Source organism: Hyperolius riggenbachi, chromosome 12 (genome assembly GCF_040937935.1).
Source record: "Hyperolius riggenbachi isolate aHypRig1 chromosome 12, aHypRig1.pri, whole genome shotgun sequence".
NCBI classification, from domain to species: domain Eukaryota; kingdom Metazoa; phylum Chordata; class Amphibia; order Anura; family Hyperoliidae; genus Hyperolius; species Hyperolius riggenbachi.
The window spans coordinates 241,135,741-241,161,200 of record NC_090657.1 but is presented as its reverse complement, the minus strand read 5'-3'; the positions used below and the strand labels follow the sequence as shown (position 1 = coordinate 241,161,200).

The 25,460-nt window shown below is 49.5% G+C and overlaps 2 protein-coding genes across 2 annotated transcripts in view; one reads left to right on the top strand and one right to left on the bottom strand.

The window, feature by feature from the left end:
- Positions 1 to 24,398, bottom strand: part of OGFOD3 (2-oxoglutarate and iron dependent oxygenase domain containing 3) — a 311,061-nt gene extending 286,663 nt beyond the window's left edge. The window contains exons 1-2 of the mRNA XM_068263593.1: positions 24,292 to 24,398; positions 18,042 to 18,256 (exon numbers count right to left, since the gene is read on the bottom strand). Of these exons, the coding sequence (XP_068119694.1) occupies positions 18,042 to 18,256; positions 24,292 to 24,344 (268 nt within the window). The 5' untranslated portion in view covers positions 24,345 to 24,398. The remainder of the gene's footprint in view (positions 1 to 18,041; positions 18,257 to 24,291) is intronic.
- Positions 24,398 to 25,460, top strand: part of HEXD (hexosaminidase D) — a 70,914-nt gene continuing 69,851 nt past the window's right edge. Inside the window, exon 1 of the mRNA XM_068263592.1 lies at positions 24,398 to 24,436. Coding sequence (XP_068119693.1) covers positions 24,429 to 24,436 — 8 coding nt within the window. The 5' untranslated portion in view covers positions 24,398 to 24,428. The remainder of the gene's footprint in view (positions 24,437 to 25,460) is intronic.

The window sequence follows — 25,460 nt, the reverse complement described above, 5'->3', positions numbered from 1 at the left end:
TGTCATGCGAGGCTGAACACTAGAGGCCTCTAGTGGTTACCGGAACACTTCCTGTGTCTGCTCTCCATCCCTGCTGGGCGCTCCTCTGTGTCTGCTCTCCATCCCTGCTGGGCGCTTCTGCCTTGTCTTACGTCCCGGGGTGCCTGTGTCCTGTGAGGCTGAACACTAGAGGCCTCTAGTGGCCAACAGAACACTGCCTGTGTCTGCTCTCCATCTGATCTCCGGGTGCCTGTGTCATGTAAGGCTGAACACTAGAGGCCTCTAGTGGCCACCAGAACACTTCCTGTGTCTGCTCTCCATCGCTGCCGGGCACTCCTCTGTGTCTGATCTCCGGGTGCCTGTGTCATGTAAGGCTGAACACTAGAGGCCTCTAGTGGCCACCAGAACACTTCCTGTGTCTGCTCTCCATCGCTGCCGGGCACTCCTCTGTGTCTGATCTCCGGGTGCCTGTGTCATGTAAGGATGAACACTAGAGGCCTCTAGTAGCTACTGAAACACTTCCTGTGCCTGCTCTCCATTGCTGCCGGGCGCTCCTCTGTGTCTGATCTCCTGTGTGCCTGTGTCATGTAAGGCTGAACACTAGAGGCCTCTAGTGGTCACCGGAACACTTCCTGTGTCTGCTCTCCTTCGCTGCCGAGCGCTCCTCTGTGTCTGATCTCCTGGGTGCCTGTGTCATGTGAGGATGAACACTAGAGGCCTCTAGTGGTCACCGGAATACTTCCTGTGTCTGCTTTCCATCGCTGCCGGGTGTTCCTCGGTGCCTCTAGTGTTTGTCACATGACACAGGCGCCCCGAGAGGAGAGAGAAGACAAAGGTTGCATTGGCTGGAGGCTAGTGAGAGATGACAGCTGCCAGTAGTGTCAGCTCCGCTGCCAATACGCTGACCAGCCTGAAGAGGAGGGAGTTAGACCAGGTCAGCCAGCACACAGCTCAACAGGTGTGCGGAGGGATAAACAGATAGATCCCTCTGTTATCAGAGATGTGGAAGTGCCTCCCGCATTAAAGGAATAGTGATGGTTGTCCACATATAACATGTGAAAGCATCTCCCAGGCATAGCCACACACCTCTGTATCAGAAGTATAAGCCACATCTGCAGTCATATCCTATCCCTTATAGCAGCTATGACCCTCCCACAAACACGGAACAACGTGGTCTCTGAAATAAATTGAAACAGATGGAATTGGCAGTCATTGTTTACTTTGCTCTCATCACCGAATCTGAAAACAGTCAGTGACGTCAGTGCTATATTAATACATAATAATAATAATAATATGGTAGTACATTAGACTATGACTGTGGTAGGATTAGATTGTGAGCTCCTCTAAGGACAGTCAGTGACATTTCTATGTTCTCTGTAAAGTGCTGCAGAAGATGTCACTGCTATATAAATACATAATTATAATCACCATATTTGATAGTGGGGATGGTGTGTTCAGAGTGATGTGCAGTGTTAGTTTTCCGCCACACAGTTTTGCATTTTGGCCAAAAAGTTCCATTTTGGTCTCATCTGACCAGAGCACCTTCTTCCACATGGTTGCTGTGTCCCCCACATGGCTTGTGGCAAACTGCAAACGGGACTTCTTATGCTTTCTGTTGACAATGGCTTTCTTCTTGCCACTCTTCCATAAAGGCCAACTTTGTACAGTGCGCGACTAATAGTTGTCCTATGGACAGATTCCCCCACCTGAGCTGTAGATCTCTGCAGCTCGTCCAGAGTCACCATGGGCCTCTTGACTGCATTTCTGATCAGCGCTCTCCTTGTTCGGCCTGTGAGTTTAGGTGGACGGCCTTGTCTTGGTAGGTTTACAGTTGTGCCATACTCCTTCCATTTCTGAATGATCGCTTGAACAGTGCGCCGTGGGATGTTCAAGGCTTTGGAAATCTTTTTGTAGCCTAAGTCTGCTTTACATTTCTCAATAACTTTATCCCTGACCTGTCTGGTGTGTTCTTTGGACTTCATGGTGTTGTTGCTCCCAATATTCTCTTAGACAACCTCTGAGGCCCTCACAGATCAGCTGTATTTGTACTGACATTAGATTACACACAGGTGCACTCTATTTAGTCATTAGCACTCATCAGGCAACGTCTATGGGCAACTGACTGCACTCAGACCAAAGGGGGCTGAATAATTATGCACACACCACTTTGCAGTTATTGATTTGTAAAAAATGTTTGGAATCATGTATGATTTTCGTTCCACTTCTCACATGTACACCACTTTGTATTGGTCTATCACGTGGAATTCCAATAAAATGGATTCATGTTTGTGGCAGTAATGTGACAAAATGTGGAAACCATCAAGGGGGCCGAATACTTTTGCAAGCCACTGTAAACACATAATAATAATATGGTAGGACATTAGACTAGGAATGTGTAATTTTTACCATCCAGGGCCCACAATCACCAGCTGCCCCAGGACCGACAGCAACCTAACATTCGCCCCAAACATGACAGGGATTGGATTGCAGGCTCCTCTGAGGACAAGTAGTGACATGTTGGCAGGGATTAGAATGTAAGCTCCTTGGCAAACACCTTGGCACATTCGTTGAGTGACAGCCTGTTCGCTGTCCCTTAACCCCTGAGTGCCAGATCTGGCTGTTGGTAGCCACCCACTGCTATGTGCAAACTGTGTAGCAGGAGGAACAATCGGCAGGCTAAGTGCTACTGCCACCCTGCTGCCCACAGCCCGCCCCTTGCTTTCCTGGTGCCCTAGATTACCAATGAGGCTACAAAATGCTTCCAAAACGTCCAGAATCCGTATTACCTTCCTGGCGAAGCCGCGCAGGAGGATTTCTCAGGCCCTGCTGGGCCGATTTGCATAATTTTTTTGGTACTTATCCGTTAGCCGGGCGCATCCGGCAGGTGGCGCTGTTGATGTTAATTCCAATCATAATTACTTCACGTAAACCTGTGAATGTAAACCGCCGGATGCGCCCGGCTTAAACAGATCAAGCCGCCGGCTTGCTTCGTGTCTCGCTCTTCTCCCCCTCTTGCCCTCTCTCCTATAGAACACTGGGGAGGGAGGGGAGATGCGTGTCCCCCCAGAGTCGTTCGTCGCAATGCCGCGTCACGCATGTCCCCTCCCCAAGGCTCATACGAGAGAGGGCAAGAGGGGGAGGAGAGCGAGACACTCACGAAGCAAGCCGGCGGCTTGATCTGTTTAAGCCGGGCGCATCCGGCGGTTTACATTCACAGGTTTACGTGAAGTAATTATGATTGGAATTAACATCAACAGCGCCACCTGCCGGATGCGCCCGGCTAACGGATAAGTACCATTTTTTTTCCGCTACACGCAGCTAGCACTTTGCTAGCTGCGTGTGCACACCGATCGCCGCTGTTCCGTGCCGATTTGCCGCTACCCGCTGCGCGCCCCCCCCCCGACCCCATGCGCTGCTTGGCTAATCAGTGCCAGGCAGCGCTGAGGGGTGGATCGGGACTCCCTTTGGAGTCACGACATCGATGACGCCATGGCGACAGGGGAAGCCCTAATGGAAATCCCGTTCAGAACGGGATTTCCGGACAGGCTTTATCGCCGGAGGCGATCGAAGAGGGTGGGGGGATGCCGCTGCACAGCGGCTGTCATGTAGCTAGCCCTAGGCCCGCTACATGATTTAGAAAAAAAAAAATTTAAAAACTGCTGCGCTGCCCCCTGGCGGTTTTTAATAGACCGCCAGGAGGGTTAAATAATAATGAAAAACTTCAGAAAGAACGCTGTGTTTGGTTTCGGCATCAGTAACACACAGAACACTCCCTCCCATATTCCGGGTATAACGGTTCAACAAATCACACGCCTGCCCTTTCAGCCTTCGCATGTATCGGATGTTTGACAGTTAAGTGGCAGTTAGGCCTCAGCGAGATCAGTCACGCGGTTTTCACGCCCGCAGCAGAGACTCGAGTGGCTCTCCGCATGGAGTCCCGGTTCAGCACAAGTGTGGGGAGATTATGAACCTGACAGGAAGGTTAATGCCAGCAGGGGGCAGCGGCTAGCCACATGGTGCCATCATTAAGTGCACTATAACTGGCGGCCGTACGAGAAAATCGCGGGTCTGAAGAACTGGAGACGAGGGCTTAGCAAGCGATGCTAATGTAAGAGGCGTGACATGTCACATAATAATAATAATGGCATAAGGAGGGCAGAGCAGGCATCAGCACAAATACATGCAGCAATGGGAAGGGATGAGAAATACTGGGAAACAAAAGGGACATACGGTGGCATAGTGAGCAGCACGGTGGCATTGTGGTTGGCACACTTCCCTTGCAGCGCTGGGTCCTCGGTTCACATCCCAGCCAGGGCACTATCTGCACGGAGTTTGTATGTCCTCTCAGTGTCTGTGTGGGTTTCCTCCAGGCACTCTGGTTTCCTCCCACATTCCAAAGACATACAAATAAATTAACTGATTTACCCCTAAATTGGCCCTAGACAAGCGGCTCCGTACTGCGCATACATGAGTCCGCGCGCTCGCACACGTGCAGTACCAAGCTGCTCGCCTTCCTAGTACATCTGGAACCTTCCAAGGAGAGCTGAAGTTCTTCGACATCAAAGTGAATGTGTAACAAAGAAACAGCCCCTGGGGGGTACTTACTTTGGGAGGGTGAAGCTTCTGGATCCTGAGGCTTCCCCCAGTCCCCTTCACTCTCCAGGATCCAGCACTGGCAGCCCCTGAACAATCAGCAGACCAGCTTGTAGGCTGTGGCACAGTAGCAGCTGCAATATTGACCCCCGTCTCCAGCACAAGCACAGTAACGGCTTTCTGATGGGCTCCAGCGGAAACAGCTGAGCCTGATACAGTCCGCTGTACTGTGCAGGTGATTCACCTACAGGGAAGCAACTTCTGTGCCTGCTAGAGGGTACAGATTTACATGGCCGCTGTTCGGGGTCAGAGACGGCGCTGATCTCTGAGGCTTATGGCCCATACTCACGGGCTACAATTGTCGCCGCAACCACGTGGCGCGCGCGTGTTGCGGCGACAGGTCGCCCGTGAGTATGGCGTGTGCGCCCCGAACCGTCGCTCGTCGCTGCTGTCGCCTGGTGACAGTTGCCGCCGCAACTGTCGCTAGTCCGCGTGGGTATGCGGACTAGCGACAGCAACCTGCAGTTCAGTGCACTGTGTTTCCGGCGGGGGGAGGGACGTCGGCGACAGCTTCCGTTGCATGTCTAATCCCTCTTCCGCAGTGTGTATGCGGAGGGACCTGGCAATGAGCTGTCGCCGAACTGTTGCGCACACGCTCCCGTGCTAACCACCAGCTACATTTGTAGCTGGTGTGTATGGGCCATTAGGAAGTTGGGGGAAGCCTCATTAGTATGCAGAGGCCTCCCCCTCCAGAGGTAAATATCCCCCCAGGGGCTGGTTGTTTTTGTTTTGTTTTTTTACAGATTCTCTTTAAAGTTGAACAAAACACAAAACCCCGGCTCCTCACCTTGAGCTCGGACATTTAGACACTTGCAGATTTAACCCTTTCCACTCGTATGTCCCGCATAGCAGGACATCGCGAATTTCCCGTTGCACTCGTATGTCCCACTATGCAGGACATCATTTCAGCGGCGGTTTGCAGGCACATCTGCGGGGGGCTAAGTCTGATCTCTCTCCCCTTGTATAGTGGACATGTAAGAGTACATGCCCACACAGGTGGTGCCCCCCTGCCCCAAACCGGAAGTGCGCGATCAGCGCTACCAGGAAGTGACCAATGCATTGCAATTTTCCTTGCTGATTCCTTCATGCAGATTCCTTGCTGATTCTTTCTTGCAGATTCCATGCGGATTCCTTCTTGCAGATTTCCTTGCAGATTCCTTGCTGATTCCTTTCTGCAGATTCCTTACTGATTCCTTGCAGATTGCTTGCAAAGTTGCATAGAGGAGCAATGGCATCCTATGCAATGGACGTGGAGGAGTGTCTAAATAGTTGCCAGCATTTCATTGCTCTAATTCCCAATCGAAATACCAAAGATTGCGTCGTGTGTAGTGACATGAAGACACCGGGTGGCAGGCATAAAACCACCTATTATTGCAAAACTTGCTCACGCAAGCCAGGATTACACCCAGGAAATTGCTGTAAAATGTACCATACCTTGGACAACTTCTCTGCTACCAGTCAATAGAAGATACCAAACTGTCCAAATAAGGTGTTAAATTAAACGGTATAATGTGTTCTTTAAAATAAGATATACCATGTTACTGTGTTATGTTCCATGTTGAAATGGGAGAGAGAGTAGGAGGGAGAGCGCATTTCTGTAAAAAAAGAAAAACTCAGAGCAGAAACGACTTCATAGTTACAGTTACATAATTATTTGGGTTGAAAAAAGACATACGTCCATCGAGTTCAACCAGAGAACAAAGTACAACACCAGCCTGCTCCCTCACATATCCCTGCTGATCCAGAGGAAGGCACAACACCAGCCTGCACCCTCACATATCCCTGCTGATCCAGAGGAAGGCACAACACCAGCCTGCACCCTCACATATCCCTGCTGATCCAGAGGAAGGCACAACACCAGCCTGCTCCCTCACATATCCCTGCTGATCCCGAGGAAGGCACAACACCAGCCTGCTCCCTCACATATCCCTGCTGATCCAGAGGAAGGTACAACACCAGCCTGCTCCCTCACATATCCCTGCTGATCCAGAGGAAGGCACAACACCAGCCTGCTCCCTCACATATCCCTGCTGATCCAGAGGAAGGTACAACACCAGCCTGCTCCCTCACATATCCCTGCTGATCCAGAGGAAGACACAACACCAGCCTGCTCCCTCACATATCCCTGCTGATCCAGAGGAAGGCACAACACCAGCCTGCACCCTTACATATCCCTGCTGATCCAGAGGAAGGCACAACACCAGCCTGCTCCTTCACATATCCCTGCTGATCCAGAGGAAGGCACAACACCAGCCTGCTCCCTCACATATCCCTGCTGATCCAGAGGAAGGTACAACACCAGCCTGCTCCCTCACATATCCCTGCTGATCCAGAGGAAGGCACAACACCAGCCTGCTCCCTCACATATCCCTGCTGATCCCGAGGAAGGCACAACACCAGCCTGCCCCCTCACATATCCCTGCTGATCAAGAGGAAGGCACAACACCAGCCTGCACCCTCACATATCCCTGCTGATCCAGAGGAAGGTACAACACCAGCCTGCTCCCTCACATATCCCTGCTGATCCAGAGGAAGGCACAACACCAGCCTGCTCCCTCACATATCCCTGCTAATCCAGAGGAAGGTACAACACCAGCCTGCTCCCTCACATATCCCTGCTGATCCAGAGGAAGGCACAACACCAGCCTGCTCCCTCACATATCCCTGCTGATCCAGAGTAAGGCACAACACCAGCCTGCTCCCTCACATATCCAATCCCTGCTGATCCAGAGGAAGGCACAAAACCAGCCTGCACCCTCACATATCCCTGCTGATCCAGAGGAAGGCACAACACCAGCCTGCACCCTCACATATCCCTGCTGATCCAGAGGAAGGTATAACACCAGCCTGCACCCTCACATATCCCTGCTGATCCAGAGGAAGGCACAACACCAGCCTGCTCCCTCACATATCCCTGCTGATCCAGAGTAAGGAACAACACCAGCCTGCTCCCTCACATATCCAATCCCTGCTGATCCAGAGGAAGGCACAACACCAGCCTGCACCCTCACATATCCCTGCTGATCCAGAGGAAGGTATAACACCAGCCTGCACCCTCACATATCCCTGCTGATCCAGAGGAAGGCACAACACCAGCCTGCTCCCTCACATATCCCTGCTGATCCAGAGGAAGGTACAACACCAGCCTGCTCCCTCACATATCCCTGCTGATCCAGAGGAAGGTACAACACCAGCCTGCACCCTCACATATCCCTGCTGATCCAGAGGAAGTCACAACACCAGCCTGCTCCCTCACATATCCCTGCTAATCCAGAGGAAGGTACAACACCAGCCTGCTCCCTCACATATCCCTGCTGATCCAGAGGAAGGCACAACACCAGCCTGCTCCCTCACATATCCCTGCTGATCCAGAGGAAGGCACAACACCAGCCTGCTCCCTCACATATCCCTGCTGATCAAGAGTAAGGCACAACACCAGCCTGCTCCCTCACATATCCAATCCCTGCTGATCCAGAGGAAGGCACAACACCAGCCTGCACCCTCACATATCCCTGCTGATCCAGAGGAAGGTATAACACCAGCCTGCACCCTCACATATCCCTGCTGATCCAGAGGAAGGCACAACACCAGCCTGCTCCCTCACATATCCCTGCTGATCCAGAGGAAGGCACAACACCAGCCTGCTCCCTCACATATCCAATCCCTGCTGATCCAGAGGAAGGCACAACACCAGCCTGCACCCTCACATATCCCTGCTGATCCAGAGGAAGGTATAACACCAGCCTGCACCCTCACATATCCCTGCTGATCCAGAGGAAGGCACAACACCAGCCTGCTCCCTCACATATCCCTGCTGATCCAGAGGAAGGCACAACACCAGCCTGCTCCCTCACATATCCCTGCTGATCCAGAGGAAGGCACAACACCAGCCTGCACCCTTACATATCCCTGCTGATCCAGAGGAAGGCACAACACCAGCCTGCTCCCTCACATATCCCTGCTGATCCAGAGGAAGGCACAACACCAGCCTGCACCCTCACATATCCCTGCTGATCCAGAGGAAGGTATAACACCAGCCTGCACCCTCACATATCCCTGCTGATCCAGAGGAAGGTATAACACCAGCCTGCACCCTCACATATCCCTGCTGATCCAGAGGAAGGCACAACACCAGCCTGCTCCCTCACATATCCCTGCTGATCCAGAGGAAGGCACAACACCAGCCTGCACCCTTACATATCCCTGCTGATCCAGAGGAAGGCACAACACCAGTCTGCTCCCTCACATATCCCTGCTGATCCAGAGGAAGGTACAACACCAGCCTGCACCCTCACATATCCCTGCTGATCCAGAGGAAGGCACAACACCAGCCTGCACCCTCACATATCCCTGCTGATCCAGAGGAAGGTACAACACCAGCCTGCTCCCTCACATATCCCTGCTGATTCAGAGGAAGGTACAACACCAGCCTGCTCCCTCACATATCCCTGCTGATCCAGAGGAAGGCACAACACCAGCCTGCACCCTCACATATCCCTGCTGATCCAGAGGAAGGTACAACACCAGCCTGCTCCCTCACATATCCCTGCTGATTCAGAGGAAGGCACAACACCAGCCTGCTCCCTCACATATCCCTGCTGATCCAGAGGAAGGCACAACACCAGCCCGTACCCTCACATATCCCTGCTGATCCAGAGGAAGCTACAACACCAGCCTGCACCCTCACATATCCCTGCTGATCCAGAGGAAGGCACAACACCAGCCTGCTCCCTCACATATCCCTGCTGATCCAGAGGAAGGCACAACACCAGCCTGCACCCTCACATATCCCTGCTGATCCAGAGGAAGGCACAACACCAGCCTGCTCCCTCACATATCCCTGCTGCTCCAGAGGAAGGCGAAAAACCCTTACAAGGCATGGTCCAATTAGCCCCAAAAGGGAAAAAATTACTTCCCGACTCCAGATGGCAATCAGATAAAATCCCTGGATCATCATCATTAGGCATTATCTAGTAATTGTAGCCATAGAGGTCTTTCAACGGAAGGAAAGCATCTAAGCCCCCTTTAAATGCAGGTGTAGAGTTTGCCATAACTACTTCCTGTGGCAATGCATTCCACATCTTAATCACTCTTACTGTAAAGAACCCTTTCCTAAATAAATGGCTAAAACGTTTTTCCTCCATGTGCAGATCATGTCCTCTAGTCCTTTGAGAAGGCCTAGGGACAAAAAGCTCATCCGCCAAGCTTCTATATTGCCCTCTGATGTATTTATACATGTTAATTAGATCCCCTCTAAGGCATCTTTTCTCTAGACTAAATAAACCCAGTTTATCTAACCTTTCTTGGTAAGTGAGACCTTCCATCCCTCGTATCAAGTTTGTTACTCGTCTCTGCACCTGCTCTAAAACTGCAATGTCTTTCCTGTAATGTGGTGCCCAGAACTGAATTCCATATTCCAGATGTGGCCTTACTAGAGAGTTAAACAGGGGCAATATTATGCTAGCATCTCGAGTTTTTATTTCCCTTTTAATGCATCCCAAAATTTTGTTAGCTTTAGCTGCAGCGGCTTGGCATTGAGTACGATTATTTAACTTGTTGTCGATGAGTACTCCTAAGTCCTTCTCCAAGTTTGATGTCCCCAACTGTATCCCATTTATTTTGTATGGTGCTAGACCATTGGTACGTCCAAAATGCATGACCTTACATTTGTCAACATTGAATTTCATCTGCCATTTATGTGCCCATATAGCCATCCTATCCAGATCCTGTTGCAATATGACACTATCTTCCTGAGAGTTGATGATTCTGCACAATTTTGTATCATCTGCAAAAATAGCAACATTGCTCACTACTGCATCTACTAGGTCATTAATAAATAAATTGAAGAGCACTGGACCCAGTACAGACCCCTGTGGGACCCCACTGCTAACAGTCTCCCATTTTGAGTACGATCCATTGACCACAACTCTTTGTTTTCTGTCCATTAGCCAGTTCCCTATCCATGAACACAGACTCTTCCCCAGTCCTTGCATCCTCAACTTTTGCACCAGAATTCTGTGGGGAACAGTGTCGAAGGCCTTTGCAAAGTCTAAGTATATCACATCTACAGCATTCCCAATATCCATATTAGCATTCACTACCTCATAAAAGCTGAGCATGTTAGTCAAACAGGACCTGTCTTTAGTAAACCCATGTTGATGCTGAGAAATAAGATTATTTTCTACTATGAAGTCATGTATAGTATCTCTTAGTAACCCCTCAAATAGTTTGCATACAACTGATGTTAAGCTTACAGGTCTATAATTTCCTGGATCTGATTTTTTGCCCTTCTTAAATAATGGTAAAACGTGGGCTGTATGCCAATCCACTGGGACTCTGCCAGTAGAAAGAGAGTCACAAAAGATAAGATAAGGGGGTTTATCTATAACTGAACTTAATTCCCTTAGGACCCGAGGATGCATGCCATCCGGGCCAGGTGCCTTGTCTATTTTTAATTTATTTAGTCTTGCCTTCACTTCTTCCTGCGTTACGTATTTAATATTACAGTTAGAAGATTGAGACTCTTCTGCCTCTGTAATTTGCAACAGTGCTGTTTCCTTTGTGAAGACAGAAGCAAAGAAAGCATATAATAACTCTGCCTTACCTTGGTCATCCACCATTGAGTTCCCACCCTCATCCTTTAGGAGTCCTATACAGTCAACCTTTCTTTTTTTAGAGTTGATGTACTTGTAAAACTTTTTTGGGTTAGATTTGATATCCCTAGCGATTTGATTTTCAGCTTCAATCTTTGCCTGCCTAATTTCTTTTTTACAACTTTTATTGCACTCCGTATAATTGCTTAGTGCAGCCTCAGTCCCCTCCTGTTTTAGGACCTTATAGGCATTCTTTTTCACCTTCATTTTATCTCTAACCTTTCTATTCATCCATAGAGGCCTTTTTTTATTCCTAGACATTTTGTTTCCATATGGGATATACATACTACAATATTGATTGAGTATAAGTTTAAAAGCTTGCCATTTCCCTTCAGTGTCTTCCCCTTGTAGTACATTATCCCAGTTCACCAAACTTAGTGCCTGCCTGAGTTGATTGAACTTTGCTTTTCTAAAATTCATAGTTTTAGTGGTCCTGCTGCCCCGTGGCCTATCAGTCACCAGATCAAACGTTATCATGTTGTGATCACTATTTCCCAAATGTTCTTGAACCTGCACATTTGATACATTATCTGGTCTATTAGAAATGATCAGATCCAGTAACGCATTCCCCCTAGTTGGTTCCGTTACCATTTGAGTCAGGTAACTGTCCAGTAGTGATGCCAGAAATCTGCTGCTTTTACCAGAATGGGTAGCCTCAATACTCCAGTCAATGTCTGGAAAGTTGAAGTCGCCCATAATTATGACCTCATTTTTACTTGCAGCTTTTTCAATCTGTTGTAGTAATCGCAGTCCTGCAGCTTCATTAATATGAGGTGGCCTGTAGCATACCCCAATAAGCAATTGGCAACTTTTATTTCCACCATGAATATTTACCCAAACGGACTCCACATCTTCCTCCATCTCATCGTTGAGGACTTGGTAAATAGAGGAGGTAGTGGTGGACTTACCTCCTCCAAGTAGACACACAACGACTGTAGTAAAGACAGTCAATATATTTTATTTATGAACTCCAAATATGCAACGCGTTTCGCAGGTTTGATCCCGCTTCATCAGGCAATAACAACGGAGCAATAGCATATGTGGTCAGTAGAAGAGCCAGGCACCTCTTCTACTGACCACATATGCTATTGCTCCGTTGTTATTGCCTGATGAAGCGGGATCAAACCTGCGAAACGCGTTGCATATTTGGAGTTCATAAATAAAATATATTGACTGTCTTTACTACAGTCGTTGTGTGTCTACTTGGAGGAGGTAAGTCCACCACTACCTCCTCTATTTACCAAGAATTTGGTTTTTAAGCTCATTTAGCTTCCTTTTATCCTTTTGGCGCCTCTGTTCTCCTGCATAATATTGAGTCCACCCTGGGTGGAGGGTTGAACCCCCTTTTTCTCATCTACAGAGAGCGACTTCTTATTCCTGAGTGGGGTCAGGAAAATCTCCCCACCTGCCTTTACAGTGGTTGCCTAATGGTAACCCTGGTTTGTGAGTATTAATATTTACTCTATCTAGTAACCATTTACCAGTACATATTACACTATTGGGGCTCTTGGTGTTCCTTGTTTTTATCATCGTTGAGGACAGCTGTAAAAGAATTCTTAACAGAGGCAAACCCCTCCACCTTTTTCCCTGTTCTATCCTTTCAAAACACATTGGGCTCAATTTACAAAACGGTGCTAACTTTAGCACTGGCCCTTAGCACGTCTAAACTCAGTTGAAATGTGAGAAGTAGTGATCGTGCGCAAAGTACCGCGCGCAAAGTCTTGCACGCGCACTGCACAGAGCGCAGGGCGCTCCGCGCGAAGTGCCCACTAAAGCCTATGGGACTTAGCGCGCGCAAAGGCAAAACTTTGCGCGCGGTACTTAATGCGCGATCTGATTGAGAAAACCAGTGTTAACCTACTTAGCACCCTGGTTAGCACGCCTAAAGACTTTAGACGTGCTAAGTAGGTTAGCACCGCTTAGTAAATCAAGCCCATTGTATCCTTTTAAATTAGCTATCCAGTCATGGCTTTCATCCATGCATGTCTCGGTTATTCCCACAATATTATAGCCTTTGTCATTCAGAATGAACTCTAGTTCATCCATTTTATTTGGTTACCATGCACTTTATATTTTTACCACCACATTTTCCAATTTTGTTTACATGAAATGGGCTACTTGAAGTTTTACCAACCTCCTTAATCTTTACACTGTCCCCACCCCCCTCTCCACCCCCCCATAATGTTAGGCTCCCACTGTCTTTTTACCTCATCTTGTCTACGTATTGAGACTTTATTCTCCCGCCTCCCCCCAGATCCTAGTTTAAAATCTCCTCCAACCGTTTAGCCATCTTCTCCTTTAGGAAAAAACTCTGAGTGGAAAGGGTTAATGGGGAGATCCCTTATTAGTGATCTTAGCACACACAGCTTGCTGGCGTGTTCGCATGGTACATATGCAGGTACTAGCAGCTCCTTGCAGGATTAGTTAGATGCACTATCTGCCCCAGGGAGGATGGTAAGGATATGTGCTCCTATTCCTTAGATGGGTTTCGATGCGCTGAATGCGTGTATGTTTGTGCTATGCATGTTACAGGGCCAGAGTTAGGACACATATGACACTGGGCTACCTCTACGCGGTGTATGTGAGTACGCAAGAGACTTTATTCTTGTAACGTAGATCCCAGCTTTTAACTTAGCTGTAGGGACAGCATTGATTGCTGCATGATTTTTGTAAGTGGATTCGCATGAGGATTTGCATGAGTGTTCGGAAGTTCATTTTGATGTTTCTTTAAAGTTGGATCACTGCCTGGCGGTGGAATGAAGGGACGCAGAATGGCCCAGGAAGGCTCGATAGGATCCAGAGCCTTCCCTGTTCTTAGGTCAGTATTATTATTAATATTTTTTAGTATTTATATAGCATGTCACTTTTTTATATTTTATGTGGCTACACATATCCTTTAACCTCCTTAGCGGTATGCCCGGGCATGCCGCTACAGAGGTTTTACTGTGCATCGGGGATCGCTGGATTTAATTTATTTATTTACATATGTAATTTAGATACTAGCTAGCACTAGGTTAGCTAGTATTGTGTGCCGGCACCCACCGATTGCCCGCAATCCACCCCCGACCGCCAGCTGGATACATTACCATGCCCGGATCCAGCGATCGAGCAGCCTCCAGCTCAGCTCCGGTCCTCACTATGGGGAGGATCGGGACTGCTCATGACGTCATGTACGATCCTCCCCATAGTGAAGACTGGAGCTGAGTGGGGAGGCTGTGCCTATCGCTGGATCCCGGTGTGGTAATGTATCCAGCAGGAAATCGGGGGGTTCGGGGGGCTTTGGGAGGTGCCGGCAAACAATACTAGCTAACCTAGTGGTAGCTAGTATCAAAATGCCACATTTAAATTAATAAATAAGCACGGGGGGGCACGGACAATGCAAAAACTCCTGAGCATCGTAACGCTCAGGAGGTTAAAGAAAAAAATAAAAGAAGAAGTTCCCCTCCAACCATCACAAGCCAACTAGCGGCACCATAACACTACTTACCTATGGCAGGCTCCCACCAACTAATATAATCCTACGAGATCACACCGCCATTGTTCTTCCTGCTGCAGCTCCCGCCCACCCTCCCCCTAACACTTTCCACAGGACAGAACAGGCTACTCAGCACTGTCATTGTTAGTAGAATGTTCACCTGAAACCATCACCAATCATCATTTTGGGCAACAAAAAACTCTAGAGTCTGTATAAAGGGACATTTTATTTCCATGATAACACTGCCATAAACAAAGCGTATGTGTAACAAAAAAAACAACAACAAAAAAGAGCATGTGAAAATTTGTGAGGCCAGATATTAAAGATAATAGAATAATAGTAATTTTACTGATATTCGACTATAGCCCTAACTAACCTAATTCTTACACTTACCTTACCTCACACTAAAGTAACTTACCCCCAAAATGGGGTTCAGCTACATAACAATCGTCCCCCGGCGCCCGGAAACTTACCCTTACCAGGTAACTTACCCCTCCCTGCGCCTCCACTGAGTCGTCTGATATTTCTGCCGCTTGGCAATAGACGAGCACCCACTTGTACTTCTGACACTCAAGTTAACCTCTTGGCGCCCAGGCATGGTATAGCCTAGCACTCACCACACCCGCCAATCGCCAGCTCCAAATTTAACCCCATTTCCGATCAGCCCACGCCCATTTTGACACAAGCGATCGCTGAAAACTGAATGTAGGCACCCCAATTACCTGCTTCAAACATTACAAATGATGCACAATTATTATTTTTCTTTAAACTTACTTATTAAAAATGACCTTTCTATTTCAATTTGCGCAAAGCTAACCATGCCCAGAACTGAAACTATCCTCAGACTGCGCATCTCTGCAACCACAGCAACAGGCAGGGCCGGATTCCTGAGAAGGCCACATAGGCCATGGCCTTGGGAGGTCAAATCAGAAGGGCGGTATAAGAGGCCACATGTCAAATGACATCATCTCTCCTGGTTGAGAGTTCCCTGCTTCTCCTATACTTCCTGGTAAGTGTGATGACAGTCAGCATCTGTTGTCACCTGGCGATTCCATCCTCTGCATGATGGACATACAAACTGGCATGAGAAGTGCCAGGGGTTTAGAGTAGAGAGCAGACAGAACTGCTGAGTTTGGTGAGTTTTCATGCACACATTTACAGACAGGAAATATCCCGACTGACAGCGCTATTAAGGACCGGAGCCCTGCATAAGCTTTATCTAACCCTGCACTCTTAGATTTATGGTTGGCTTTTTTTATTTCTATCCAGGTTTGTTTATGGCAGCAGAAATCTCTGCCCGTGTTTAACTCATTCCTGACTTATTTTAAGTTCTGTCCTTCCTTGCCATAAACCAATCCCCTAAGTGCTAAATTGTCTCTGTTTAAAGGAAACCGGAGTTGACACTACATGTATGCCAGCATATGTAGTTTACCTGTTTCCTGTTTCGGATGGTCACTCTATTGCGCTGACCTCTCCCTGTTTGTAGCTCTGACTGCAGCCAGTTGCACAGAGGACCAAGAAGCAGCGCATGCTCTGGCCACTCTTGCTTCCTGTAATTTCCCGCTCCTGCTCAGATTCGTACAGAAGCCAAGTGTTATGGGTATGCATGCTTGACAAGTGCTGCTCTTACATGAGTGTCATATCTCAACTATGCAAGCCCTGAACACTACTGGCCACTGTGCATCCAGGAAGGCGTGCAAACTTACAGGAAGCCCGAGTGGATACAGAGCAGCACTACAGAGGGGAGCCCATTGAAACCAGTGATTGCTAGTCAGGGTGCTGAAAACAAATGGTGTTGGGTGGGCAGTTGGTAACAGTGGGCCTTGGGTGCTGGAAAGAGCAAATCCGACTCTAACAGGTCTGTATTTGGTGTATGACTCCTCATATACTCCCTCCTCGCTGCAGGCATTAGTAGTTGCACACAGCAGGAGACATTGATACAGATAGATCTGCACTAATCTACCGGCTGGCAGTAAACCGGCAAAACACACAAGAATCTACAAGTGTTTTCCTTGCCTTATTCTTTCAGCAAAATGGACAACACTGCATGGAGTGAGCAAGACTCATTATTATTACTGGATTTTAAAGCAAATCTGTAAGTTTGGCAAAGGGAAAAGTCAGATACTTACCTCTGTAAAAAGAGGCTTCCGGATCCACCACAGGCCTCCAGATGACCTCTGAAACTGCCCGTCCCTGAACGAGCGCAGCTGCACATCTCACGCCCGCTCAGTAGCACAGTCCCTCGGCCTCAGCAGCAAAATATAAGCCCTAAGTGGCTCTGAGCTGCTGTGTAGCCAGCCACAAGGCGTCCTGTGTAGTGCAGCCTCACTCACTCACAGACGGAGCCGCGGCGGGCACACTCTCCAACAACAGGAATGGTGAGGAGGAGGGGGATGGAGGCTGCTTCTGGATTATCAGGAGGATTCCCTCCACCCAGGTAAGCTCCCATTTAGGGCATTTTTTTGAAAGCAGGTGGTTTCGGAGACCAGGCGCCGCCATAGCAGTAATGCTGTACTACACGGGGCGCTTAAAGGATATCCGAGGTAAAAATAAACTGATGAGAAAACAATTGTATCTATCCTCCTCCTCCTAAAAATGACTTTTTTAGATATCTCAGTTTTATTTTATATTTAAATCTATTTTTTAAGTTTTTACTGTTTTATCGTCTCTGCTCAATGACACATTCATTGAAGTATTTTAGAGCTCAAATCTATGAATTATTGACCCTTTTTATCTCTTTCCTGTACTCAGAAGCCATTTACGGACAGGAAAGTGTTTTATGGCTGCAATTCTTTATCAGTGAGGATTATGCTATAGTCTTACCCAGTATGACCCGGTCCTGACCCGTACAGAAACTGTCACTTGCATACCTGATGTTTAACTCTTTCAGGCAGAGAAAGAAAAAAAGGAACACAGCCTAGTTATTTGTGTGCCTGGCACTGTACATACCCATGTCTATCTCATCATGTCACATCGGTTGTCCTATAAGAGTAATTCAGGAATTCTGGGATAGCCAGACCCCGATTTACTCCTCCCTTCGAGTTGCTTCGGCTCAGAGGGGGAATAGTATTTAACAATGCCAGGGATTTGAGCGGCAGCAGGGAGAGCGGTCATTCGTCTTACCCTGCGCCGAGCTCACTGGCGGCGTACAAATACGTACGCATGTTTCCCCCCCCCAGTTACATTACAGTTCTATTTAATGTGGGATCTGCTTATATAATATTTCCACTTACTGAAGAATGCAGCCGGTGCAGAGAGACAGTCAAGTACCGATCACTCACCTGTAAACTTCTTGTAGTTTTCATAGTCCTGTGAGCAGGGAACAGGGAAGAACCTGTGCTGGATGGAGTCCTGCTGAGGGGCCAAGACCTCCATCCCGTCTCCTTCCACGTAACCCCACAGGAAGAGGCTTACAGGAAGCGCCACAACTGTGACGAGGGCGCCCAACATCACACGACTCCTCCATGACGTTCTGTGCGCTTTACTCCTCTTCCCACTGCAGAGGAGGAAATAAAACATATGACTCAGACATAAAATGCCATAAACAGGAGCACAGTGCAGGTGCAAGAGGAGAACAGGTGGGGGCAGAGAGCAAGCAGCAAGGAGGTGAATATTCCATGAAATGGAGAAGCACCAATCCCTCCATATGCAACCGTACTTTATTGCATCTTCTATCAGCATCGACACATCGCAGTGTGGCACCCGGCTAGTTTTGGTGAGCACTCGGCTGTCATTGGCTCACCTCCTCCTATTCTGTAAGCAGAGTTGCACGCAGAAGCGTCAGCCCCGCATTCTCTCATCTCGCCCCACCCGGCTACTTTGGCTGGAAAAACTTCTGGGGAGAACAGTGCATCCATACATTGAGATGGCTCACAGCATAAGCCGTGGGTGCAGGCAACTATGGCAGCCGTGTGAGTGGAGGTGAGGTGGCACAGGCACTGAAATGGGACAAGCGACGGCTGTTTCGCATCCTTCTGGAAGGTTGGTCATGCTGCTTTCCACTAAACAGGTGAATATTGGCATATAACACTATCACAGGCAGAACCATGGGAGTACGTGGCTGGGTACTGCAGTGTTCTCCCCAGACTTTTAGACGGGTGCTCCACCCGGCTAACTATGGTGAACACCCGGCTGTCATCGGCTCAACTCCTCCTATGCTGGAAGCAGAGTTGAACCAGCCCTGCATTCCCCCATCATGCTCCACCCGGCTGTTAAAAAACTTCTAGGGAGACACTGTACTGGATTGGCTGAGGGCTTTACCTCTGACACAGGAGGCCAGGGTTCGAATCCCCCGCTCTTCCTGTTCAGTAAGTCAGCACCTATGCAGTTGAGACCTTGGGCAAAACTCCCTAACACTGCTACTGCCTACAGAGCGCACCCTAGTGGCTGCAGCTCTGGTGCTTTGAGTCAGCCAGGATATAAATGTTCTGTGTCTTGTCTAGGATAGGTGATAACAAGAGGTGGTGTGGAGGTGTACATTCATTGTTATCTCTTGCCCCTTTTTACTGTAGAATATTGATTTTCGGCAAAACCTCTCTCTTACACCCTCTCTTATCCTAATACGCCCATGAAGCGTTATGGTGGAGACGGCTGCAGAGCAGCCGACCACTGGATCCCAGGATGTTGAGGGGCGGGGCAATACGATCAGCCTGCAAGTGCATCTTTGGTTAGACACACAAGAACGGCCGCACGCTCTAACAACTTGTGCACGTTTGGCATCAAGAGGCTAAGCACTGCGAACAGGTCGACAAGTCGAGCACCCTCACATGCCCACCTACATCCTCCACTCCAGAGCCATATCAAGATATGTACTTTTTCTAATGATGCCTGTACTATGCACTTCCACTATACTATCAATAGAGTCAAAAGGGCAGGTGTACCATCATTTCTGCCTGTGCATCGAATCAGCCTGCATGCATAGCCAAAAGACTAAGGCCGGTTTCACACTGCATATTGGTGGCGCGGCAGCCTCACCGCACTACCAGAAAAACCCCTTTCACCTAACACTAAGCCCCCTTCTCCACTCAACACTAATCTCCCCCCATACAACTAACACTAAGCCCCCTTCTCCACTCACAACACTAACCTCCCCCCATACAACTAACACTAAGCCCCCTTCTCCACTCAACACTAATCTCCCCCCATACAACTAACACTAAGCCCCCTTCTCCACTCACAACACTAACCTCCCCCCATACAACTAACACTAAGCCCCCTTCTCCACTCACAACACTAACCTCCCCCCCCTTCAGCTAACACTAATCCCCCTTCTCCACTCACAACACTAACCTCCCCTCTCCTAACACTAACCCCCCCCCCCCCCCTTTCACCTAATACTAAGCCCCCTTCTCCACTCATAACACTAACCTCCCCCCCCCCCTTTGCCTAACATTAAGCCCCCTTCTCCACTCACAACACTAACCTCTCCCCCTTCACCTAATACTAAGCCCCCTTCTCCACTCATAACACTAACCTCCCCCCCCCCTTCCGCCTAACATTAAGCCCCCTTCTCCACTCACAACACTAACCTCCCCCCCCCCCCATACAACTAACACTAAGCCCCCTTCTCCACTCAACACTAATCTCCCCCCATACAACTAACACTAAGCCCCCTTCTCCACTCACAACACTAACCTCCCCCCCCCCCATACAACTAACACTAAGCCCCCTTCTCCACTCAACACTAATCTCCCCCCATACAACTAACACTAAGCCCCCTTCTCCACTCACAACACTAACCTCCCCCCATACAACTAACACTAAGCCCCCTTCTCCACTCACAACACTAACCTCCCCCCCCTTCAGCTAACACTAATCCCCCTTCTCCACTCACAACACTAACCTCCCCTCTCCTAACACTAACCCCCCCCCCCCCTTTCACCTAATACTAAGCCCCCTTCTCCACTCATAACACTAACCTCCCCCCCCCCTTTGCCTAACATTAAGCCCCCTTCTCCACTCACAACACTAACCTCTCCCCCTTCACCTAATACTAAGCCCCCTTCTCCACTCATAACACTAACCTCCCCCCCCCCTTCCGCCTAACATTAAGCCCCCTTCTCCACTCACAACACTAACCTCCCCCCCCCCCCCATACAACTAACACTAAGCCCCCTTCTCCACTCAACACTAATCTCCCCCCATACAACTAACACTAAGCCCCCTTCTCCACTCACAACACTAACCTCCCCCCCCCCCCATACAACTAACACTAAGCCCCCTTCTCCACTCAACACTAATCTCCCCCCATACAACTAACACTAAGCCCCCTTCTCCACTCACAACACTAACCTCCCCCCATACAACTAACACTAAGCCCCCTTCTCCACTCACAACACTAACCTCCCCCCCCTTCAGCTAACACTAATCCCCCTTCTCCACTCACAACACTAACCTCCCCTCTCCTAACACTAACCCCCCCCCCCCCTTTCACCTAATACTAAGCCCCCTTCTCCACTCATAACACTAACCTCCCCCCCCCCCCTTTGCCTAACATTAAGCCCCCTTCTCCACTCACAACACTAACCTCTCCCCCTTCACCTAATACTAAGCCCCCTTCTCCACTCACAACACTAACCTCTCCCCCTTCACCTAATACTAAGCCCCCTTCTCCACTCACAACACTAACCTCCCCCCCTCCCCATACAACTAACACTAAGTCCCCTTCTCCACTCACAACACTAACCTCCCCTCTCCTAACACTAACCTCCCCCCCCCCTTCACCTAATACTAAGCCCCCTTCTCCACTCACAACACTAACCTTCCCCCCCATACAACTAACACTAACCGCCCCTCTCCTAACACTAACCTCTCCCCTCCATGTTGCCGCTATAAGAGTTACAATGTAGCTAAACTCTATACCGATTCATCTGGCACCATCCCTGGAGCCCCGATCACTCAATTGACATTCAGCAAGATGATAGCCAAACACTTGGCTATCTGTTACCCGCGTGCCTGATAGCCACAAAATTATATTGCAACCTATGGAGTAGCGAGATGCAACAGTCATCCCATGCGCCAAAACCATGGAGGTGCACAGTGTGAGAAAACCCAATCTCAAAAGTCAATGGAGAAGAACAGAGGGGGAAAGAGTCTAGATGTGAACATACAATGCGGTGGAGAGTTCTAGGATACAAGAAAGAAGACTGCATGTCAAGTTGCAGAAGATGAGAAGAGTAAATGTTGGGTCCAGGTGCTGGAAACAGTGGATTGGTACAGAAGATGAGAAGAATATATGTAGGGATACAGAGGGTGTGAATAGAGTTAGAAAATTAGCTGCGGGGGTACAAGAGATATAAAGAATACTTGAGGGAGTACAGAGGGTGTAAAGAGTAGATGTGGGGGTATAAAGGGTGTGAAGAGTAGATGTGGGGGGTATAGAGGGTGTAAAGAGTAGATGTGGGGGTACAGGGGGTGTAAAGAGTAGATGTGGGGGTACAGGGGGTGTAAAGAGTAGATGTGGGGGTACAGAGGGTGTAAAGAGTAGATGTGGGGGTACAGAGGGTGTAAAGAGTAGACGTGAGGGTATAAAGGGTGTGAAGAGTAGATGTGGGGGTACAGAGGGTGTAGAGTAGATGTGGGGGTACAGAGGGTGTAGAGTAGATGTGGGGGTACAGAGGGTGTAAAGAGTAGACATGAGGGTATAAAGGGTGTGAAGAGTAGATGTGGGGGTACAGAGGGTGTAGAGTAGATGTGGGGGTACAGAAGGTGTGAAGAGTAGATGTGGGGGTACAGAGGGTGTAGAGTAGATGTGGGGGTACAGAGGGTGTAGAGTAGATGTGGGGGTACAGAGGGTGTAAAGAGTAGACGTGAGGGTATAAAGGGTGTAAAGAGTAGACGTGAGGGTATAAAGGGTGTGAAGAGTAGATGTGGGGGTACAGAGGGTGTGAAGAGTAGATGTGGGGGTACAGAGGGTGTGAAGCGTAGACGTGAGGGTATAAAGGGTGTGAAGAGTAGATCTGGGGGTACAGAGGGTGTAAAGAGTAGACGTGAGGGTATAAAGGGTGTGAAGAGTAGATCTGGGGGTACAGAGGGTGTAAAGAGTAGACGTGAGGGTATAAAGGGTGTGAAGAGTAGATCTGGGGGTACAGAGGGTGTAAAGAGTAGACGTGAGGGTATAAAGGGTGTGAAGAGTAGATCTGGGGGTACAGAGGGTGTAAAGAGTAGACATGAGGGTATAAAGGGTGTAAAGAGTAGACATGAGGGTATAAAGGGTGTGAAGAGTAGATCTGGGGGTACAGAGGGTGTAAAGAGTAGACGTGAGGGTATAAAGGGTGTGAAGAGTAGATCTGGGGGTACAGAGGGTGTAAAGAGTAGACATGAGGGTATAAAGGGTGTAAAGAGTAGACATGAGGGTATAAAGGGTGTGAAGAGTAGATCTGGGGGTACAGAGGGTGTAAAGAGTAGACATGAGGGTATAAAGGGTGTAAAGAGTAGACATGAGGGTATAAAGGGTGTGAAGAGTAGATGTGGGGGTACAGAGGGTGTAAAGAGTAGACATGAGGGTATAAAGGGTGTAAAGAGTAGACATGAGGGTATAAAGGGTGTGAAGAGTAGATGTGGGGGTACAGAGGGTGTAAAGATTAGACATGAGGGTATAAAGGGTGTAAAGAGTAGACATGAGGGTATAAAGGGTGTGAAGAGTAGATGTGGGGGTACAGAGGGTGTAAAGAGTAGACATGAGGGTATAAAGGGTGTAAAGAGTAGACATGAGGGTATAAAGGGTGTGAAGAGTAGACATGAGGGTATAAAGGGTGTGAAGAGTAGACATGAGGGTATAAAGGGTGTGAAGAGTAGATGTGGGGGTACAGAGGGTGTAAAGAGTAGACATGAGGGTATAAAGGGTGTAAAGAGTAGACATGAGGGTATAAAGGGTGTGAAGAGTAGATGTGGGGGTACAGAGGGTGTAAAGAGTAGACATGAGGGTATAAAGGGTGTAAAGAGTAGACATGAGGGTATAAAGGGTGTGAAGAGTAGACATGAGGGTATAAAGGGTGTGAAGAGTAGATGTGGGGGTACAGAGGGTGTAAAGCGTAGACCTGAGAGTAACTATAGTGGGAGGGAAAGCAGCATGTCGGGGTATGTTGGGGTCCGGAAGGATATTGGGGTACAGAGGGGGGGTGGAGGAGTGGCATATGCTGAGGTACAGAGGGGGTGCAGTGGGGCAGCAGATATTGGGATACAGAGGGGGTGCGGTGGGGCAGCAGATATTGGGGTACAGAGGGGGATGAGCAGCTCATGCTGGGGTAAGAAGGTGTGCAGAGGGGGTGGAGGAGCCGCACATGTCGGGGTCCGGAAGGATACAGCAGCTCATGTTGGTGTACAGGGGGTTGGAGCAGCACAAGGCGCATATGTCGGGGTACAGAGGGATATTGGGGTACAGGGGGGGGGGTGGAGGGGCAGCACATGTCGGGGTGTGCAGAGGGGAGTAGAGGAGCAGCATATGCTGAGGTACAGAGGGGGTGCGGTGGGGCAGCACATATCGGGGTACAGCGGGGAGGAGAAGACGAGTGACATTCCCGCGCTCCTCACCCCGGTCTCGCGCTCTCTCCTCCCGCCGCGCGGCGCCGGTTCCTGGTTGCCATGGTGACGGCTGTCTGGAGGCGTGGCCGGACGTGTAGTCAGGTGATTGGCTGATGGCTCAGGAGCGCGGAGGAGGCGGAGCCGGGATGGAGGGGTGAGGAAGCGTTGCGGGGGGGATCTCGGGTGATACCGCCCCCTGCCGGGCTCCGTCTATACACCTTGCTAGCGGCGGCTATTACTATGCCATACGCCACACGTCACCGCCAGAGGGGGAGGAGGTTACTGGTCCATATCAGCTGTATTGGCAGCACCAGATACATTCAGCAGGAAAGCATTACCATGGGGAGGGGGGGGAATAAGGGAGGGGTATAGGGGGTTGGGGTATATAGTCCATAGTATGGTGACCAGACATCCCAGATTACCCGGGACTCGTCCTGCCTTCGGGGGGCGCTGTCCTAGGCTGCCTTGTGTCCCAGGAAACGTCCTGCTTTAAGCAGCGGGACGTCCCGGCCTCAGGACTCTGGCCACCGTCATTCCAACTGGCAGCGGCGTCTATACACGCTGCGCCAGTTCACAGCCCCGCTCCAGCATCCTGCATAGTCTCCGGGAAGATGGCGTCCGAAGCCCTGCACTGAAGACTATTTGTGTCTCCATACAGGGCTTCATGCACCATCTTCCCGTAGCCCCGCTCCAGCATCCTGCATAGTCTCCGGCGGGCTGAGCAGGGCTACGGGAAGATGGCGTCCGAAGCCCTGTACTGAAGACTATTTGTGTCTCCATACAGGGCTTCATGCACCATCTTCCCGTAGCCCCGCTCCAGCATCCTGCATAGTCTCCGGCGGGCTGAGCAGGGCTACGGGAAGATGGCGTCCGAAGCCCTGTACTGAAGACTATTTGTGTCTCCATACAGGGCTTCATGCACCATCTTCCCGTAGCCCCGCTCCAGCATCCTGCATAGTCTCCGGCGGGCTGAGCAGGGCTACGGGAAGATGGCGTCCGAAGCCCTGTACTGAAGACTATTTGTGTCTCCATACAGGGCTTCATGCACCATCTTCCCGTAGCCCCGCTCCAGCATCCTGCATAGTCTCCGGCGGGCTGAGCAGGGCTACGGGAAGATGGCGTCCGAAGCCCTGTACTGAAGACTATTTGTGTCTCCATACAGGGCTTCATGCACCATC